Raw genomic sequence first — 19,640 nt, 5'->3', positions numbered from 1 at the left:
GTACAGTTGTAGATGCAAAGTTGTAGCAGCCTAGAAAAAAGCTTTCTCCAGTCAATGATTGTTCAAGAACGTCCGTAGCAGCACAAAGAGGGAGAATAAGACACGTTATGAAAATACTCCTTTGAGGACCTTATCGTGTACTGATGTAAATCAAAAGCCGTTGTTTGAGGCTTTCTCCACATCTGCAGTGGTCAGTGGCTGCGTTCCCTATTCCTGCGAACGCTCTTTGAGGTCGTTAGAGTTAGCTTTGTGAGCGCTTTTCCCCACCTTGCGACTTCTCATGTGTTGTAAAGAGAGCGAGAAGGGCAAGGGCTTACTCGGAGATACAAGAAACAGGAGTGATATCTCGATACGGCATTATGCTGTCAGTGACAAATTAGAACAAATGGGCTAGCGATGTTAGTGGCATTCGTTAGGCGGACTGGTTCCTGTATACCGGAAGCGGGACACATAACCCTAGGTACCGTCATCCAACAGATGGCGGCTCGGGCAGGAGAACTTGTTTTCAACGTCCTATGGTTGTATGCAACAGTTTCCTTTTTGTTGACAATTATATGGCGCGTAAACCCTCACGTTAATCGTCCTTCTCCTACCCAATAGAGCGCCATCTCTCCACTACCTTAGCCTCTAAATCCTGTGATTGCAATATTCGCAATCGCCGCAAAAAGCTTGCAGTATAGAAAGCTCACAAAAGAGCAAAAAACATACAACAGCGGGTATTCGCTAGTGGTCACCCACCTAACTACTAATCCGCCGGTACGTTGCTTAAATAGGGCTGAGCGAACGGGAAGCCTTGTTTTCAACGTCCTATGGTCGTATGTGACAGTTTCCTTTTTGTTAACGATTATATAGCGCGTAAACCCTCACGTCGATCGTCCCTCTCCTACCCAGCAGAGCGCCATCTCTCCACTACCTCAGCCTCTAAATCCTGTAATTGCAATATTCGCATGCTAAACTTAACACCTCTATCAAAAGATTGTCAGATCTTGTTAGTAATAACGTGGTTCACAAGCGAGTCGCCCACCCAAGTGAGTCGTCCACCAAACACCCGCGCCGCGCCTACGCAGCAGTGCAGCGCAGCACTACAATAAATTACAATACTACACATAACATTATAATATTATTTAGAAGCGTTGCTATTATCTACATCCTTAATTTCTACCTTACAGGTGCAGGAGTTGTGCCTAATTTCGCTGCAACAGCTACAGCGCCTCTCTACGCGCACCCTCTTTGCAGGCATCTTGCCCTCCTTACAACTACTACCCTCCTTTTTAGTAACTAGGTTAGATACCTTACTAACTATTAGAGTCTCCTCTATATATATATACTACCTTTTACAGGTCTTGCGCTTTATAAGCGTAGTAACAGCGTCTTATAGGCAGCCTATTTCCTCCTGCACTAACACTATATTATAAGCTATCTATTAAGCGCCTTTACTTAACTACTTAACCTGCTTATCTAATAAACTTGCTAGTAACCTATAATAATTTTGCATGTAATTTTAGATTAGCGTTAACTGCGCCTCTATCTTGCAGGCGTTGTGTGGTGTTTACGCCTCCTAGGCAACAGTGCCTAGTGCAGGTGGCGTTAGCGTACGTAGCTGTACATCAAGCTTTAATAACACAACCTTAGGGTTATGCAGGGCTAGCCTAGCGCCTTAAAACCCTGCGCAAACATTCTCTAGTATAAACATCCTCTTAAAAGCTACTTTAAAGGCTAGTAGGAAGGTTTCTTTATTAATATAGTAGATGTAGCTGCGTGCCAAGAGCGAGATCCTGTTGCTGTAGTGGCGCTTTAACAGCAAGTATGGGACAACATTAAGAGGCTGCAGGAGGTGCGATAAGTGTGGTGGTATGTAGAGAGTAATAATCTTGTTCTCCTTGCAGTAGTCCTAGAATTCTATTAAGTAGTAGCTCTTATAGCTGTTAATAATAAGTAGCCTATATGCCCTAGCAGAGGTCACCTTTGTATAGGCGTTAAAGTGCTTAAGCTATGCTATTACAATATTATTATTAGTCTAGCTAGTAGGAGAGACTGTAACAACCTAGTTGTAAGGTAGACTAGTAAACTAGGAGGAGATTAGGACCTTGCCTATAAAGATAAGGAAGGGTAGGATAATATGCCCTGTTGCAGCAACACCTTATACTAGGGTAACCTACTTGCAATTGCTAGGCTGTAGTTTCTTCTATTTCCTAGGTTTCTCTAAGCCTATAATAATAAGCTAAGAGGATATCTTGCCTATTATAAAGCTAGACTTATTAAAGTTCTAGGTGTCCTTATCTGTAATACTATACTTTGTCTTTATTAATTAAACTAGGCTAAACTAGGGCTAGATAAGCGCTAGGTCTTTGCAGGCAGCTTGCTGGCAATCATACAGACAGCTCCATCGCGTGCGCAGCTCTAGTGTACGCTTAATAAAGTTATTAACCTAGTTCTTGCCTGTAGGCTTCCCACCACGCTCCCTTAGCAGTCTATTAGCCATATCTTGTACATGCGCCTTTAAGGGCGGTATTCCACGTAGACTCTCTTCAAGTATACGCTGTATAATTGCCTCCTCTTCTAGCTTTGTAAGGCACTTTAATTTCAGCTTGCAGTCACGTTAAGGGCGTTGTCTAGCGTGTTAGTCTTAGATTGTTGTTTGTGGGATGTTATAGACTGCTGCAGCGCGTCTTTCGCTCTGTATCTGCTTAGACTCAATATCAGAGATAGTAATAAATATATCTCCTTCAGTAACGTACTCCACAAGCGAGTGACCGGCACAAGCGAGTGACCGGGTTTTGCCAAGACTACACCAACACTGTACCTACTTTGCAACATTACAGCACACAACAACAATATATTATACTATACAGTATATAGAACTAGTCTATAGTACTCTGCGCATCTTTACTACATGTTCGCGCGTTGTGCCCTGTCTCGCTACATGTGCCACAGCGCCTTAAAGACTGAGTGCTCCCATCAACGCGCGACCTCTTCTTTGCCTTCTTCCCATCACTACGGGCCTCAAACTCCTTTAGAGTAGTTAGCCGCACTCCCTCAGCAAAGGTTAGAGTCCCCTCTCGCTGTAATCGCTTCCTTTTGTGTGATTTACGACGTGTAGCGGCCTTGTTGGCTGCCTGTAGGTCAGCGACCTGGTTGCGCACTAAAACCAGTGAATGCGCCATCAGCTCTGCGCCTTTGGTGAGCTGATTAAGAGCGTCAACTATAGACGTTGGCAAGCTATTAGCGTGTCTCTGAATCCTCTCTCAAATCAGCTTTAATTAAGACCTAAATTCCAGTGTATTGCTTGGTGTTTTAGACTCCCACGTACTGTTGTCTACAGTAGGTGGCGTTGGCGTGTGCAGTCGTACTTCAAGCTTTGATATCACAGCTTCTGGGTCAAATAGGACTAGGCCAGCACCTCTAAATCCTCCCTAGATGTTACTCTCTGTAATTGAGGCGTCAAAAGCCGCTTTGAAGCATGGCAAGAACTCAAGTTTGGTAATACGCGTGATCTTGCTACGCATCAGCCGCTCGGCTTGGCGGCCATAGGCCTTCTTCAACGGAGAAAAACAGCCCACGTCAAGTGGCTGCAGTAGGTGCGACGAGTGTGGAGGCATACACAGGGTAATAATCTTGTGTTCCTCGCAGTACTGGTGGAATTCGACTGAGTTGTGGCTCTCGTGGCCGTCCAGAATGAGCAGCCAATAGCTGCCAACAGTGCGCGCCTTTGTGTGCTCATCAAAGTGCTTCAACCACTTGACTCCAAGCTTGTTGTTAGTCCAGCCATTGTCAGAGACATTAAGAACCTAGTTGTTAGGTATACTAGGCTCCTTGTACCAGGCAGAGAGGTGGTGCTTGCTAGAGAAGATAATAAAGGGTGGGATAGACCAGCCCTTCGCGCAGATGCCTTGGATAATGCTGGTCCACTCTCAGTCACCCTGCTGCACTGCCTTTGGTCTCCCTCGACGCTCAGAGCCTGTGACAACAGCTCCTGTTAATATAACGCCCATCATAAAGCCAGACTCGTCAAAGTTGTGGGTGTCTTCATCTTGTATACCATACTTGGCTTTAGTATTCTCTACTAGTTAGAACTAGTCCCTAATTACCTTAGGGTCCTCACATAGAGCTCTCTTATAGTCGTACTTGCGATTAAATTTGACTTTAAGCTCTAGCCGACGTTTAACAAAGTTGGCAGCCCAGTTCTTGCCAACGTGGGGCTGGTGGCGCTCAGCAAGCAGAGAATTGGCCATATCCTCCACATTAGCAAGCTGGGGCGAGTATCCTCGCTCGTCTAGCTTTAATACATGCTGGACAATTACCTCCTCTTCAGTACTAGTCATCCTTATCATGTTGGGCTTGCAATCGCGTTGAGAGAGCTTTCTGTCGCGTTGTTGTTGTAGGGTGCTTTCTGACACCTTATAGATAGCTGCAGCGCGTGGCACAGTAAGATTCGCGTCTTGTTGGATAGCCTAGAGAGCAAGCTGTATGTCTGCTTTATTTGACAGCCTCTTCATGTTATTTTGTTGAGGTATAATAGGCAGAGTGAAGTTTGGTGTGGTCTTGGCAAAACCCGGTCACTCGCTTGTGCCGGTCACTCGCTTGTGGAGTACGTTATAGGTCTTTCGCATGTTGCGTTGTTGTGGCATTACGCGTTGTTGCTGCGCAGGCGGGGCGCGGGTGTTTAGTGGGCGACTCACTTGGGTGGGCGACTCGCTTGTGAACCACGTTATAAGGCTTGCCCTAGACCTTTAAAGTTATAACTACCCGCGTACTGGCTGATTGAACGTCTAGTGCTCTCTGGCTTGTGGGAGAAGGTCGTGTCACCGATGCTGCCGTTTATGGTTGACACTGTGATTAAGACCACGGTACTTCTCATCTCAAGTGCACTGCCGTCGAGACCGCCTAGGCTTGTCACATCTTTCGAGCAGAGCCCAGATAGACGCGCCGTCGTTGACCGATACGGAGTGAGTCGGCGCCAGCCGCTGTGGTCGACGAGGGTTGATCGATCGGCGCATAGTACAAGCTACGTGCAATACTGCTTGATGAGGCTCCAGGCCCCGTACGACTGCCTGTGTGTCGACAGCCACACGCCTCGATATGTGATGGTTCAAGAGGGTCAATATGCTAGCGAGACCCATCATCAGGTTTTGCATAGCCTCGCTGACATTCGCTGCCTAGCTTTAACAGCAGCGTCCTCCGAGCGACGACGCAAAGAACCAATCGCTGTCGTTGAAAGCCTTTTCCCCGAGCGAACCCATGCCATGAGCGAAGGCTTCAACAGCTTTGGTTGTCATTCCTACTTCTGGAAACGCAGTGACTCTGGTCAAGTGAATGTCGTTACCAGTGCTGGTTCTTGTCTAACGTGCTCTCCGAATACCACATAAGCCGTTTTAGGCTTACAGAGAGCATTAAAATCTGGTCGCGGGTGCCGTCGATACGGTCTGGTCGTACCTACCTGCTGTGAAGGGATTTTAGAGAAGTATTAGTTAAATGTTCTTGTTGAAGGCTGAGAATATGTCTTAAGGTATACCTATTAATATGAAACTATTAATTCTAGACCTATAGGAGTATTACTTATCTTAAAATACGTATAACTTAGGAGGTTGCTGAAACAATGGTAACTAAACATAACTAAGATCTAGTCTTTCCTCTATTAATATCTGAAAGAAACAAGAACGTCTAGTTGAGCCAACTAAGTTTTTTAATGCTGCCATCTTAATAGTTGTCTAGTGCATGCTTTTGTCACCGCAGGTGATAGACGGGATGATTGTTAATAAGTACTACTGTTGTTACAGTGCAAGTCGGTCTAACAGGCCTTGATTGTCACCTCTGTTGACTACCTTGGACTAGCACGTCTCAGGGCATGTATATACGGTCGCCTCCTAGCTAGCAAGCAACTGCGCAGTTTCCATCGACTATACAGCGGCTACGTCTGCCGCAACAAAGTAGATGCCCTAATGTTTTGTCCAAGATATTCGGAACAGCATGCCTGGCTTGGTGTGAACCCGTAACTTCAGACATCCACCTTGTCTATGAGGTGACGGTGAGAAATTTTGTCGCGGGCAGAATAGGCCTACTTAGCATGCCTACTTTGGGGTACTAATATATGTACATTTTGCCGCCTTTTTGGCTGCAACGAATCCTGACACTTTAACAACATCCGCCCACTTGATGGTGTGAATTCAGCCAGACTTTTAGGTATGATCTCCTTTAGGCAATAGATTCGTTCGTACCTCTCATTACTTGTACCCCATTTAGCCAAAGCCTTTATCAGCTGAAGGGCCAATGTTTACAGATGGATAGATGGTCTTCATGATTCCCACTTGGCAAGTTCGCTCCTTAGTATCCTTTTGTTTGTTGCAGATAGCGTCGATCCAGTAGGAATCAAGGGCATGTGATTCATCGTCGCGTGTCCTGAGAAAAGCATAGAGGTTTTCGGTGACCAGGATTTGATACCAGAGCTGCTGAGGTCCAGCTAGGCAGTTTAGTTTCGCCGTACAGAGTGTTGGACAACTTGGCTTTCTCGAAACGTCTTTGGCATCTTCTTCCTTAGTGATCTGAGCCACGTGGTTACAAGTATAGACAGTCTAGACAGGACTCTGAACAAATGGCAAATGGAGTGCCTCGAGACAGAACTGCGAAGCGTTTTTCATAAAGAGATCACATAGCCGCTTCTTTGTCAGCGCTCAAAAAGAATGTTAAGTAACCAGAGCTAGTAAATCCTATAGTACGTCAGATTCCGAGCCCCTCTTTTACTGCACAAGGCTAAAGCTTACGCAAATAAAGATATGTAGTAACTTACTCGACCCCTATAGTTGTTTTCAATAAGCTTCGGAGAAGCTGCCTGTGCGAGGCAGGAGACCCTCCGGATCTTCTTTCAGAACCTTCAAGGGCCGAGTAGGTAGCACTTGTATGTATAAGTGACCACGGAGTACCGCCACTGCTTGTAGCGAGGGTGGCGCATCCATTACGGTCACACCCTTGTACTGTAATTAGCGGCTTTCTTATTTAAGCAACGTACCGGCGGATTAGTAGTTACGGTATAATCTCAGTTAACTGGGTGATAGCCTAGTAGGGATGCACAGAAATGGCGCACTTCGTGTAAGTAAAGTTGACTGTTGCGACAACATAGCAAGAGACGTATATCTGTAGAAGATTAAGACTGTCTAGAAAGACGACGTTGTGAGGCATTTTCCGACTCTCAAGGTCTAGGGCAAGCCTTACATTACTAACCAAATCCAAGGATCTTTCGCTGGAGGTGTTGAGTTTAGTGTGTGAATGGTGCAACCGCAGGATTTAAAGGCTGACGTATTGAAGATAAAAGGAGTGGTCGACGTAAACTTAACGCGCTTTACAAACATTGGCAAAAGGAGGACTTTCACATACGACCATAGGACGTTGAAAACAAGGCTTCCCGTTCGCTCAGCCCTATTTAAGCAACGTACCGGCGGATTAGTAGTTAGGTGGGTGACCACTAGCGAATACCCGCTGTTGTATGTTTTTTGTTCTTTTGTGAGCTTTCTATACTGCAAGCTTTTTGCGGCGATTGCGAATATTGCAATCACAGGATTTAGAGGCTAAAGTAGAGGAGAGATGGCGCTCTGCTGGGTAGGAGAGGGACGATCGACGTGAGGGTTTACGCGCTATATAATCGTTAACAAAAAGGAAACTGTCACATACGACCATAGGACGTTGAAAACAAGGCTTCCCGTTCGCTCAGCCATATTTAAGCAACGTACCGGCGGATTAGTAGTTAGGTGGGTGACCACTAGCGAATACCCGCTGTTGTATGTTTTTGTCATCTCTTTGTTCTTGCCGTCGACGTTCGCACCGTTCAAATGGCGGTCAGGCGTTGTTTTTGTTGAGTGAGTGAGCGCAGGGAAGGTTCGGTGAGGGGCGATTCTAGACATTTGACGCTGTGGGGAGCATGCAGTCGAGTGACTCGAGTTGCCAGTGCCACAACGGCGCAACAAGTCCCACCTCCCCGTCGTCCAGGGGCGACAACTGCCCCATCTGCGTCGTCAGTGTACACAAGCGATGGAGTGCTGCTGCCGGAGCCTGTAGGCTCCCACGAAGTTGAGAACGCATTGTCCGTTTGAACTTCCAAGCAGGCAACTGCAACCGCCCTCCTATCCTCTCGATCCAGACTATCGATTTGCCGCTCGTTCAACAATGATTGCATCGTGATGCTGGCGTGCGCTGACAACAAAGGAAGGCGGTGGTGATCGGGGCGAACGTGCAGGCAGCTCTGTTTCTCGCAGTCTGATTGGCGCGTATTCGGCTGCCTCGTGAAACGCTGACGAACGCAGGGTAAAGTTGAGAGACTGACAGAGAAACACGTATGAGACAGCAGACGGAAGTTACGGATCCTGAATCATCTAGGTGAACTTTTTCTTCCAGGCCGTGGCGATGGTGTATCGTCGGCTGGCCTTCAGGCAGGAGAGTTTCCAGACCTGGTGTTCGTCGGGTTTACTGTGTACCTGTCGCGGTACGTGGATGTCACCACCAGTTGCCGATCGTCCCGCTATTACGGCACCACACGACTCGGGCCTTGTGCGGTGCTCATCAAAATTGAACAAGGGGTTCGCCCGGGCACTGAAAGTTCCAAATTGCTGCTTAGCAGATGCTGCGACAAGCCGGTGGCGCAGGGAAACTCTATCCTTTTGTCCTCGTGCTGCAAACGGCAGGTATTTACCCCAGATTACTGTGCGCCGATTGCTGCATTAACAGAAGTATCTATATTGCTCTTCTATGTGGGGATATTGAGGTTCTGCGGGTAAAGGCTTAGTGCTCCGTACAATTAGATTAAACCAAGCAGTGGAATTATTTCGAGAAGGTCCCTTAGGCTAACTCGTATCTCAGAGGTGAGCTGGAGGCAGCAGTAATCGGACCCTTCGTGACCGTATACCGGGCTAAAAGAGGGAGTTGGTGAATGCGCTCCGAGGCGCTTGATTGGGAAGCTGACGACTTGTTACGACGCAGCGTAGTTTCGTATCGCCACTCAGTGCTGCAGTGCTACAGTGGGTCACAGCGAAAGTCAGCGCCAGCTGCAGGTTGCGCTTCGAATTTGTTTGAGGCTGAGATGAGGCCTTCACTTGCGAGCCCACACAGTGAAATGAAACACGTCTAGGTACGCGTTGACACGCATGGAATGCACGCTGGACGTGAGGCAGGTTGTGGTCTCGGCGCATCGTCTCCCCTGACGAGTCCCTGACTTGCCCTCTGGGGAACGGGCGGAATCCGAAGCGGTCGGTAGTGAAACGGGTGGTTCGTGGGCTGAGTAGGGGACCAAGGGCGTGCGTCGCTGAGTGGTGCGGTATTGGGCCCTTAGTGGCACTAAATTGGGCAAAGGCGTGGAACTGTCGGCACCCGCCAAATTCGGACAAGCGTAATCTGCAGGGGCGCAGCTGCTCTCTTAGATAAAGCCAGCCCGTGAGGCCAGCTGTTCAAATCTCCAGCACCTTCAGTCTTATTACACCCAACTCCACCCCTCCAGATGCAGTCTACTAAGACGCATCGACGCATCGATAACCTCTGACATCACGGGGAAGATGGATACCACCACGTTTTTCCAAGAGACAATGACTACGCCTGCAATGATGGCCTCTGGTCCCGTCACCCCACCACACACGGAGTCGGTTCCCACCACAATCAAGATGGAGGACCTCCAGGTGCCATACACCACACCGTCACCATCACCATCATCGGTGTACACATCAGAAACATCAGCACAGACGCCGGCGCCTTCGGCGTCAGAAAGTAAGCCGGTAAAAAAGAGGAAATCGTGGGGCCAAGTGCTCCCTGAACCAAAGACCAGCCTGCCACCCCGCAAGCGAGCCAAGACCGAAGACGAGAAGGAGCAGCGTCGTATCGAGCGTGTAAAGCGCAATCGCCTCGCTGCTCACAACTCTCGTGAACGCAAGCGCCAGGAGACCGAGAACCTTCAACATCAGAAGGACGCCCTCGAGGCCGAGATGGCCGCGCTTCGCGCAAAGGCTGCCAGGGTCGATGAGGTGGAGGCCGAACTCCGGTTCTGGCACTCCAAATACCCGGGCGAGAAGCCCGAGTCAACAAATCTGGCCTTCAACTTCACCGACGCCGAGACGATGAACCCCTCCCAGACCCTGTCGGCGCCGCCATACTCGCCCATCTCCATGGACTCGATGGACTCCCCCAGGGACTCGTCGTGCCAGCCTGAGACTCCCGCCTCAACTTTCGAGGCCTCTCCCGATTTTGACTTGACACAATATCCTGCTGCGATGTTGTGCGACCTGCAGTGTCAGTCAACTTCGGGCAAGGCCTCCCCCATGGCGGCGATCCTTGCCTATCTTACTCTCTTCAGTCTCTACATTCAGTCGATTCAAAGCCTGGTGTCCTCGACAACCTCTTCGACTTCGACCAGTTCCCTGAAAACTCTCTTTCAGTGGAATCCAACGTTAGCCTGGCTCACAGCGATGACTTCTTCGGCACAGCCTTCTTCGGCTCAGGCTCAACTTCAGACTATTCAGGCCTTCCTGACGGTTTTGATGCAAAGTTCTCTGACATGCAGAGTGCCTCTGGCGCACCTTTTGGTTGCGACGGGGCTCTCGCAGCAGACAACTAGCTTCGAGAACGCTATGAGGCCTGGCAGCACGAAGAGCGAGACTGGGTCCCTCGATGGCGTCCGAAGTTCACGATTGATGAGGTCTCGTAGGCTTGGACAACTAGGTCGGCGTAAGGGTGTACAATCATGGCAGATAGCGAGCGATCAGGTTGGGTGCGGTTCACCGCGGCGTTGCAAGGGGTTATGAACATGTACCAATATTGTCTGAGATCTTGGTACTTCTCCTGGATATCGTTTTGGCAGCTGCACACCAAGGGCTGGTGATAGGTAGTCAAACATTCAATTCGAGCGTCGAGTTCTCACATGAAGTTCTCTCTCACCAAGTTCTCTCGCGTTGAAATCGCACTGCGTCGTGACGTCTCTGCTAATATTCTCACATGCCTTACTCGCCATGCCTTGCTCATGAGTCACTACCCCCTTGACTCACCATCCACGGTTCCGGCCAACACCCCCCGACCTAACCCCGCAGTGACATGGCGCTCTCCACCTAGCGAGGTATTCTAGGTGTTTCTGTGGGCCTCGCTTCAGCGCCAGCCACACTTAACTTGGGCACGCCGCCCGCGCCAGCCCACCGCTGTAATTAGCGGCGGCTCGGCGAGGGCTAGCTTACCAGTGTCTGGCGATCACACTTGCGTGTCAGCACCTTTGCTCAGCGGGTAGTTGCTGCAACCCTCGTCGTTTGGGTTGAGCTTGTTGTCAGCTTGCTCCGCGCGAGTACGAGGTGCGTTGTAGTTTATACAGAGGCATACGACGACGTCGATGCAGAGTCCCGCGCAGCACAACGCCTCGGAGACGTGGGATATACATTAGGCAATCGCTGCCTCACCTTGCAGAGGGACATAAGACAGTGGATGCCAGCAGAGCACACTCCTCGCTTCAGATCCATTTCTTTTCATGTCTTTTCATTTCATTTCGTCCGTTTCATTTCGTTTCCTTTCAATAACCCACAATGTTCCACAAACCAACATTGCTGTATGCCTTGCATACCACCCCTTATCCTCCGTTTCTCTCCCTTGAACCTCCAATTTACTGCCTGGGCTTATCCCCAGCAACACTAGGCTCCGCCTGATCAGCTTTGTTTCCGCCTCCACTCGCGCCGAGGCCCTCGATAGCACCGCCCTTCTCGAGCTCCGGGGCGGGCGCGACGTTGTTCTTGGCGTGCGCGGGCTGCGCTTCGGGCTGCCGTCTTGATTAGCATCTAGCGAGGGAGGGAGGGGAAGGGGGGAGGGCAAGTACCTTGCCGGCGCCGTGGACGATGTTCTGGCCCTCGATGGGGCCGTTGTCGCTGGATCCGTCGCCGTTGCGGGGCATTGTGGTGGTGATTAGGTTTTGTGTTTAGGATTGGATGGTCAAGGGTGAGTTGCAGATATGCAATTGGGATTTGGTTTGGAAGATGTGGTGTGTGCGAATGTTATATATTCGAGAGATGGTGGTGCTGTTTGCAGACGAGTGGGGTGATGACGTCGTGAGCGTCATAGTGGAGCGTGACGACGGTACGCTTGGAGAGGGCGGGTACCTGAGTTTGTGCACTAGCTGGAGGGGTGCACACTGATCAGCAGTGGATCGAGGAGAGGTGCTGATGGTGGTGAAGCTGCGGTTGTGGTTCGTTGGAGTCGCTTGTCTACCCTATGTATGCGACCGAAATGCCCAACGCCGAACAATGCTGAAGCACCTAGTCGAAAGCAAATGATACGATCACGACGGCAAGCGCAATGCGTCGATATTCGCGCTCGTCGGTCGTCCCTCCATCAGCTCCGCCAGCACGAGTCCTGTGCCGGGCCCCTGCGAGATCCCCCAGGCGCCGTGCCCGGCCGCTATAAACACTCCGCCCTCCCCTCCCCCTCTCGTCCTGACGCCCCCAAGCCTCTCGTCAGGAACACGCGTCACGAGAGGCCGGCCGCTCGGCGTGACGGGGCGGAAGCACTGCGACGGTGAGCAAGTGATAGACAAGCGCAGCAAGAATAGACTCACCAATCCCTCCCGCAGGACCTCCATCTCCCTCCCCGCGCCGCTGTCCGCCAGCATAGCCCGCGCACACGTCTTCAGCTGCGCGATCGCTTTCTCGCTCGCGACCGCGTCCGTCGCCACATCCGGCAGCGGGATGTTCGTGCTGTTCAGGCCCGCAAGATACAGCTCGCCGCCTACTCGCGCAAACAACTCTGGCGCGAAACCGAGCGTGTCGGTCGCGAATACGGCGTGGCACACGTCCTTCTCCTTCTCCCTCTCCTGCGGATCGAAGAACGGGTTGCGCACGAGCAGCGAGTGGCCGGCGAGCGCGCAGATGGGAATACGCGTCTTTGCGGCGGGGAACAGCGTGGCGAAGACGCGGGGCGACCAGGCGCCGGCGGTGATGAGGAGGCGTGTGCACGGCACTGCGTCGGCGTCAGCCTGAGTCCATCTGCAGTAGTTCGCGACAGCGCGGGAAGCTCACAGTCCTGCGTGCGCTGGTTGCGATTGCGCACCACGCGCACGCCGCTCAAGGCCCCCTGCGTATCCCTCAGCACCTCGGCCGCGACCGCAGGATACAGCACGCGCACGCCCCGCTTCTCGACGCTCTGCTTAAGCCACGCGCAAAACCGCCGCGGGTCAATCTGCGCCGTCGACCCCCCGCGACTTATGCCCTCCATCATGCCATCCTCGGTGCGTCTCAGCCACCGCGGGCCGTCGTCCGCCTCCGAGGGACGACTCCGGCCCGCGGGCTGCGCGTGACTGGTGCCGTTCGCGGGCCAATCCTCACCGGAGCCGGCGAGAGCCGACTCGGAGTCCTGGCTGAGGCTGATGGCGGTGGACAGCGCATAGCCCCAGGTTTGGCGGCCGTGGTGCGCGTCGGCGAGTTCCTTGTGGAGGGCGAACGAGAGCGCGCCAAGCGCGGCGACCGACGGCGCGAACCCTGCGTCTCTTTGTCAGCGACGGACGCGTGAGCACGGAAGGAGAATCGACACGTACAGTCCTTGGCGCAGAAGCCAGCCGCAAGGCCACTCGAGCAGTGCAACAGCTCCGGGCTGCTATCCACAAGCCATATCGTCTGTGGATCTGTGTTCCCGCTCTCGCACAGAAAGTACGCAGCGCTGAGTCCGATGATGCCGCTGCCGATGATAACAGTATGGGCCTCCGGTGGTCCCGGCGTGGGCGAGTGCGTGGGCGAGGGTGAGGGCGTGGGCGCTGATGTTGTACAAGTTGCACGTGTAGAAGTTCTCGTCGCGGAAGCAGGTGACGCCATGCCTAGTTAAAGCCGGTGCAGGGTGCATACAGCCGAACCGAACTTCACGACCTTCAAAGTACAGCCGCACCCACCACAGCGCCACGGCTTCCTTATACCTACCCATTTACCCCCAGCATATCTCGCGCATATACCTATACATCTCCTCACAACGCACTGATCCACCGCGTGTAGCAGCGCTGTCCAGTCCAGGTCGTAAGCCGGTAGCAAGCAGCCTCCGACTGTGCGAAACCTGCCCACAAAGTCAGGCCATTGTGGCCGTTGTGGGCTCACCTGCGGGCACTCGATGCATTTGGGGCGACTAAGGCCCGCAACACGCACGCCTGTCACACTCGAACCGGGCTTCCGGGGGCTTCCTCGTATGACACCAGTGGGTTCCTCCACATGATCGCTGTTGAGAAAATCATGGCCAAGCATCTTCCCGGCGCTACTGCTCATCTGCATGCAAGCATCGCCTCAGACGTGCATCCAGAGCTCTGCAATCCTGGGCCATCTCTCGAATTACTAATCATCTGCCGCTCGTTTGACTCGGCCCACGACCACGGCTACGTTTGCCCTGCCGTTGCTCAAGAATTCTTCCTATTCAGGCCTACGTGTGCTAGCTGCTATCAATGCTTGTCCAATCAATGCTTGTCCAATCAATGCTGCTCCTATCAATGCTGCTCCTACCTTCTGCATCTTCGTTACACCAATATGAGCTTGAATGCGGGAAGCAGCCTATCCAATGCTGTTCGTACAAAGAACCCTGCCGAGTGTATAAGAATGAACGACCCATTATGCATGTGCCCGTCTTCATGGGCTGATCTGACCATCCTTTGTCTCAAGTCGCTGTACGTCCCCGCCAACGCTGTTGTTGCTGCTGCTCGGAATCCTGTCTCCGAAGGGGTAGGCGTATGCACGATATATCGACTCCAGGCTCTCGCAGTTGCCCTGTTCGTGAGTCGCCAATGGAGACTCGGATACGGCTCCAGGGAACGGATCTTCGCCTCTCGAAGGTCCGTTGGAGTTCTCCTTGCCGAAGCGCGCTCCGCAAACCGAAAGCGGCGCCGACGATGCCTTCAACTCTCCCTGGATGCCCTCCTCGGGCTCGCGAGGTGTTGAGGGACCACTGTCCTCTCCATAGCCGGAGCCGTCGTAAAGACCTGAGTGTCGTCCCCAAATCTTCTCTGGAGCTAGACCTCGACGCGGGCCGTCAGGACTGTCCCACACAATGTAGGCGAATTTGGGAGTCATGTCGTTCTCAACATCATTCCCCTTGCCATCTCCTGCATAAATGGATGAAGAGCTCGACATACAGGGCTGGTTCAGGTCGCGATTGTGGAGTGAATGCACTGATGTCATTGCCGCCGAGCGTGCGCCACTGCATGTCTCCCAATCCTCGCTGATGCAAGAGTCTTGTCGCACAGAGTCTTGCAGGCCTCCATCCTCCTGCTTGAGACGGAGTGGCAATTCCTGGTGGTGCTTGGGGAAGCCTCGGACATTCTCTTGGGGTTCTCGGGCTCCCTGCTGGCGCCCATGCGTTCGAAGTCGGCCTTGAGGGATAACCAGCGTGTTCACAGTGTCCTGGACCTTTGCGTCTCCGTACTGGTGTCTCATCTCTTCAGCAGTACCACGACGTCCAACAGGTGCATCCACACCCGCATCAGCGAAGGCTTTGCTGTAGTCACCGGCAGTACCATCGTGTGCATCGGCGAGCTTGAGACAGGCGAGTCCATTGAGCACATCCGTACTGTCCATCTGTGGGTTCTCATCCACGGGTATGTCAAAATAACCGGGATTGCTGTGGCTCAAGTATACTATAGAAGGGTTGACAGAAGGTGGTAAAGGGACAAGCTCCGGGTCAATGTCTTCAACAGAGAGATTTGTACCTGGCAATGGCGTAAGAACAGGTGTCGAAGGTGCATACCTTTCCAATGGTGTAGGGCTAGCATTCTGCCAGAGAACGTGGTTGGCAGGATCCCGGTTGAACGCTCTCTGCATCGGACCAGGAGTAACAGGGACCGTTCCTGCAGGCAAGTCGGTCGCGGGCGGAAAGATGTTGTACGGTGTTGCTTGCCTGGCCGAACCTGGCACTGTCATTGGTGACGAATGATGCACCTCCAGGCTGGATCCAGACCCCGAACGTTGGTGCATGGTGAGGTCGAACATTGGCTTGTCAGGCGGTGACTGCTCGAAGTTGAGCAGGGCAAGCGAAGGTGACATGGGCAGTGACGTCGCACACGTGTCCTAGAGCAGTCAGCGAGTTGCAGGCAGTGAATCTGAGTACTGCTTCTTACCCGGTACTTCACAGAAGACTCAGGACGCGGTGTCGTGGCTTGCTTGGTCTTGGTTGGGGACGAGTGCAGATTTGCCAAGGACCGGAGGCTTCGCAGTGATCCAAACAGCTTCTTGCGTTTGGAGGGGCTTTCTCTGCCTGGGGAATCCTTGCCCTTGCAGCGCTCAAGCTTGGCTCCGAACTCTTCGAGGTCACATTCCTCTAGATCTTGGGTGAGGTCTGAGCGAGGAGAGGAGTCGATGTGCATCGCCATACTCCTGCCGTCTGGTCAGTACAGGCTCGTAAGGGACCATGAGGTGCGGACTTGGCAGGCGAGCTTTCCACATTGTCGAAAGAATAGAGTCCTGGGAAGCTCTTCTTTGCGCGTATGTTTAGGCGTTGAAAAGCCATGTTTGCTCACTGATGCTGTCTTGACCTGGTGTGAGCTAGGGAAACGTGGTCGTGATCGAGCGAAGACGTGCAGCCCTAAAACACCGGCCCGCGCTCCTACTACGTTCCTCGTGGTCTGTTGACAAGCCCATGGAGCTTGCTGTTACGATGTAAGGAGCAGGTGCCCCGAGCCTGGGGGCAGTTGTATTGCAGGCCAGCTTCGACAGAAGTAGCCATGAAGTAGATCAGCAATCACCTGGACGTGCCCCCATCCTTGAGATGACGAGATCTCGTGGTAAAGATCTTTATAATGTCTCGCTCCCACGATTGCATGTCTTGGCCAACAGGTCGCATCACCTCAAAGCAGGGAAGTCGCTCACTCCGTCACTTGGGCGTTGCAACACCTCATGGAAGACGATTTGAGTGAGACGGTCATCTGGAATTCTGAACGTCAGTTCACTGGCGAAGATGGATTGCCATCAAGCTCAGGGAGGGCGAAGGCAACGGTAGTGGTTGTCGGTGCACGTGACAGCTCCACACCGAATGCAGCCTAGTGTCGACACGTCCGGGAGGAAGTCGCGAAGCTGGTCGCGAGGCATGCATCACCAACAATCCGCGCATTTGCCCTTCACCTGAGATTTCGCACTCGTAGCTCCGTCTCAATCAGCTACGCCCAGCTACGGCTTCCAATCATACTGCGCTAGGCCCAAACTGCGCTTTCACTCAACAATGGCGCGCGGCCGGCCATCTCGAGCTGCCGCCCGTCGCAGCACGCCCGCGCGCAGCGCAACGCCCCAGCAAGACAGCGACATAGAAATGGACGACGCAGTGGAGTCGCGCGCAGAGTCGCCCAAGGAAGAGGAGGAGGAGGAACCCGAGGCCGCACCCGAAGAGGAGGAGGAGGAAGTTGCCTCAGAACGCTCGCCGTCGCCAGCAATCGTTCAGCCATTCCCGCGCAAGAAGCGGCTTGGACGCCCTCCGAAGAACAGGCCGCCAGACTGGAACCAGGACCCCGAGAATGTCTCTGAGGGCGGCACACCCATCAAGCGCAAGCGCGGGCGGCCAGCAGGCGGAGGTCGCGGACGCCCGCCAAAGGGTGGGCCGTCGCATACAACGCGCGTGCCGATTGACAAGGAGGGCAACATGATGGACGTCATCAACGACGAGGTCGATCTGCCCGAGGACGCCGAGGGCGAGCAGAAGGTCGACAAGATGGGCAACCTCCAGGGCGGCCGCGACTACCGCGTGCGCATATTCACAATCAAGGGCAGAGGCGAGCGGCAGTACATGCTGTCGACCGAGCCGGCGCGTTGCTGCGGCTTCAGGGACAGTTACCTGTTCTTCACCAAGCACATGCAGCTCTTCAAGATCATCATCGATGACACCGAGAAGCGCGACCTGATTGACCGCGAGATCATCCCCCACTCCTACAAAGGTCGCGCCATTGGTGTCGTCACAGCGCGCTCCGTCTTCCGAGAGTTTGGTGCCCGCATCATCATTGGCGGCAAGCGCATCATCGACGACTACTACGCGACTGCCGCGCGCGAGCGAGGCGACGTCGAGGGCGAGCTCGCAGACCCCAACGATCGCCTGCCAGCATCGGGCGAGCCATACAACAAGAACCAGTATGTCGCCTGGCACGGCGCGAGCAGCGTCTACCACACTGGCGTCCCCAGCGTGCCCACAGCCAATGGCAAGCCCGTTCCGGGAAAGAAGAAGGTCAACATCACGTCTGCGAACTGGCAATTCGAGCACGGTCGAGCAGCCAGGTATGTCAGCGTAACACTAAGACGACCGATAGTTTGACTAACTTCGACAGCCGCTTCAACGCATCCCTCTCTGCGATCCGCCGCGCGAACTTGGCCAACGGCACCTACGATCCCCACACAAACCTGATGTGCTATCCCAAAACCACACAGCCGACCCACGCGAGATGGGAACAGGTCCCGGCAGCAGAGACAGACGTGCCTCCTGTCGTCGCACAGAAGTACCTCATCGTCGACCAGATCTTCCAGAAGCCGCCTTTTGCCGGTCTCGGCATCCCCGGCCCTGACGCCGACTATATCGACGTTGGTCCCAACGGCCTGCCCAAGCTCTCCGACGAGGACTTGGCGGAGATGAAGCCCGAAGAACGCGAAGTGTTCGAGAGCGTCAAGGCAGAGGAGAAGGAGTGGAGAAGCCAATGGGACGGCGAGACAACGGACGGAGCGAGGTGTAAGCCACGGATAGGTTACGTTGGTGTTCCGGTCTAGAAGACCCAGAACACCAGGCAAAGCAAAACTACCGAGCAGAGCAAGAACACCCAGCAAAGCAACGACACGCAGCCATTTGCAACAGGAGAAACAACGCCGCAGGGGAGTGCGATGATAAGCCGAGTAGACTCTGCAATGGCTCGTCTTGGAGGGAGCACGAGTGCATGAGGTGTGATGATTGATACCACTAGCTTTGAACGAGGCAGATAGCAGATAGAGACTGAACATCTTTGGTTCATGCGCTCGCTCACTGCGCACTTCCTTTATACAGCCAGTGCCTTCGCTGTGCCGCCTTCGGCGTATCTGCCCACTACTTCACCACATACATGTGATAACAGTACTATGTTCGGACTCTTTCACACTTGCTTGCCATGTTCGTGTCCCTCAAAAAGTGTCTTATCGATTCCAAAAGCACCAAGAAACGGTCCACGTGCCTCCTACGAATGAGTGCCATCCATGTCCAGAGAGAGAACTGCGCTACTGATGCTTGTTTCCGCGATGCGGGACTCTGCACTCAACCAAAGGCGGGTTGGGCGGGCGTATGCGGTGTTGCTGTGTCTTACGTGCATGTGTTATCTACGTGTGTATCCACTGTATTGGTACCTCTGATATCCAGTGCTTCTTGCTCGGCCCATGCTTTTCAGACTATTGAAAAATGAATACGCTGGAGCCACGCGTAAACATTGGACATGAAGACCCTGGTCTGCTCAAAACGCCAAAATTCTTCGTAAACGACTCAAAATTTCATTCAATACCACTAATATCCTGTTCGAGCGGACGCCCCTGGGTCACCAGAGTCGGCGCTGTCGGACGCCAACCTGCGCTTTAAGCACCGATCCTGACTCTTCATCAAACGACTGTGAGACGAATTACAGGATTTTCCGCTCATCCCGGCCAATATACCACACACATCATCGTGGCTCAAGCTTAGATCTTCCT

The 19,640-nt window shown here is 52.9% G+C and overlaps 9 protein-coding genes across 9 annotated transcripts; 4 read left to right on the top strand and 5 right to left on the bottom strand.

Moving 5' to 3' along the window:
* Window positions 1–620: 620 nt before the first annotated feature.
* Window positions 621–827, bottom strand: M421DRAFT_53861 (uncharacterized protein; the record flags this gene model as incomplete). Its single annotated transcript, XM_033595162.1, has 1 exon — window positions 621–827. A coding segment is annotated over one exon (207 nt), but the record flags the coding sequence as incomplete, so codon positions are not given.
* A 2,049-nt stretch (window positions 828–2,876) lies between these two features.
* Window positions 2,877–3,053, bottom strand: M421DRAFT_42577 (uncharacterized protein; the record flags this gene model as incomplete). Its single annotated transcript, XM_033594192.1, has 1 exon — window positions 2,877–3,053. A coding segment is annotated over one exon (177 nt), but the record flags the coding sequence as incomplete, so codon positions are not given.
* A 4,207-nt stretch (window positions 3,054–7,260) lies between these two features.
* On the top strand, window positions 7,261–7,563 carry M421DRAFT_53262 (uncharacterized protein; the record flags this gene model as incomplete). Its single annotated transcript, XM_033595095.1, has 1 exon — window positions 7,261–7,563. The coding sequence occupies one exon, from the start codon at window positions 7,261–7,263 to the stop codon at window positions 7,561–7,563; it is 303 nt and encodes a 100-aa protein (XP_033453346.1).
* Window positions 7,564–7,656: 93 nt separating this feature from the next.
* M421DRAFT_53624 (uncharacterized protein) lies at window positions 7,657–7,851 on the top strand (the record flags this gene model as incomplete). The annotated part of the gene is made up of 1 exon (XM_033595137.1): window positions 7,657–7,851. A coding segment is annotated over one exon (195 nt), but the record flags the coding sequence as incomplete, so codon positions are not given.
* Window positions 7,852–9,545: 1,694 nt separating this feature from the next.
* On the top strand, window positions 9,546–10,706 carry M421DRAFT_34466 (uncharacterized protein; the record flags this gene model as incomplete). The annotated part of the gene is made up of 1 exon (XM_033589518.1): window positions 9,546–10,706. A coding segment is annotated over one exon (1,161 nt), but the record flags the coding sequence as incomplete, so codon positions are not given.
* A 579-nt stretch (window positions 10,707–11,285) lies between these two features.
* M421DRAFT_416681 (uncharacterized protein) lies at window positions 11,286–12,018 on the bottom strand. The gene is made up of 2 exons (XM_033591164.1): window positions 11,822–12,018; window positions 11,286–11,764 (listed from the first exon to the last, which is right to left on the bottom strand). The coding sequence occupies exons 1-2, from the start codon at window positions 11,894–11,896 to the stop codon at window positions 11,612–11,614; spliced, it is 228 nt and encodes a 75-aa protein (XP_033453343.1). The 5' UTR covers window positions 11,897–12,018; the 3' UTR covers window positions 11,286–11,611.
* Window positions 12,019–12,280: 262 nt separating this feature from the next.
* Window positions 12,281–13,805, bottom strand: M421DRAFT_53299 (FAD dependent oxidoreductase; the record flags this gene model as incomplete). The annotated part of the gene is made up of 4 exons (XM_033595100.1): window positions 12,281–12,508; window positions 12,557–12,957; window positions 13,017–13,475; window positions 13,532–13,805. The coding sequence occupies 4 exons, from the start codon at window positions 13,803–13,805 to the stop codon at window positions 12,281–12,283; spliced, it is 1,362 nt and encodes a 453-aa protein (XP_033453342.1).
* Window positions 13,806–14,597: 792 nt separating this feature from the next.
* M421DRAFT_1653 (uncharacterized protein) lies at window positions 14,598–16,470 on the bottom strand (the record flags this gene model as incomplete). Its single annotated transcript, XM_033587718.1, has 3 exons — window positions 14,598–16,031; window positions 16,082–16,337; window positions 16,385–16,470. The coding sequence occupies 3 exons, from the start codon at window positions 16,468–16,470 to the stop codon at window positions 14,598–14,600; spliced, it is 1,776 nt and encodes a 591-aa protein (XP_033453341.1).
* A 585-nt stretch (window positions 16,471–17,055) lies between these two features.
* M421DRAFT_416679 (nuclear localization protein) lies at window positions 17,056–19,037 on the top strand. The gene is made up of 2 exons (XM_033591163.1): window positions 17,056–18,218; window positions 18,269–19,037. Exons 1-2 carry the CDS (start codon window positions 17,179–17,181, stop codon window positions 18,699–18,701), a joined length of 1,473 nt encoding a protein of 490 aa, XP_033453340.1. The 5' UTR covers window positions 17,056–17,178; the 3' UTR covers window positions 18,702–19,037.
* The last annotated feature ends 603 nt before the right edge of the window (window positions 19,038–19,640 follow it).

This window comes from Didymella exigua (genome assembly GCF_010094145.1).
Source record: "Didymella exigua CBS 183.55 unplaced genomic scaffold M421scaffold_3, whole genome shotgun sequence".
In the NCBI taxonomy this organism is placed as follows: domain Eukaryota; kingdom Fungi; phylum Ascomycota; class Dothideomycetes; order Pleosporales; family Didymellaceae; genus Didymella; species Didymella exigua.
Note: the sequence above shows the minus strand (reverse complement) of the source record. Positions and strands in the feature narration are given on the sequence as shown.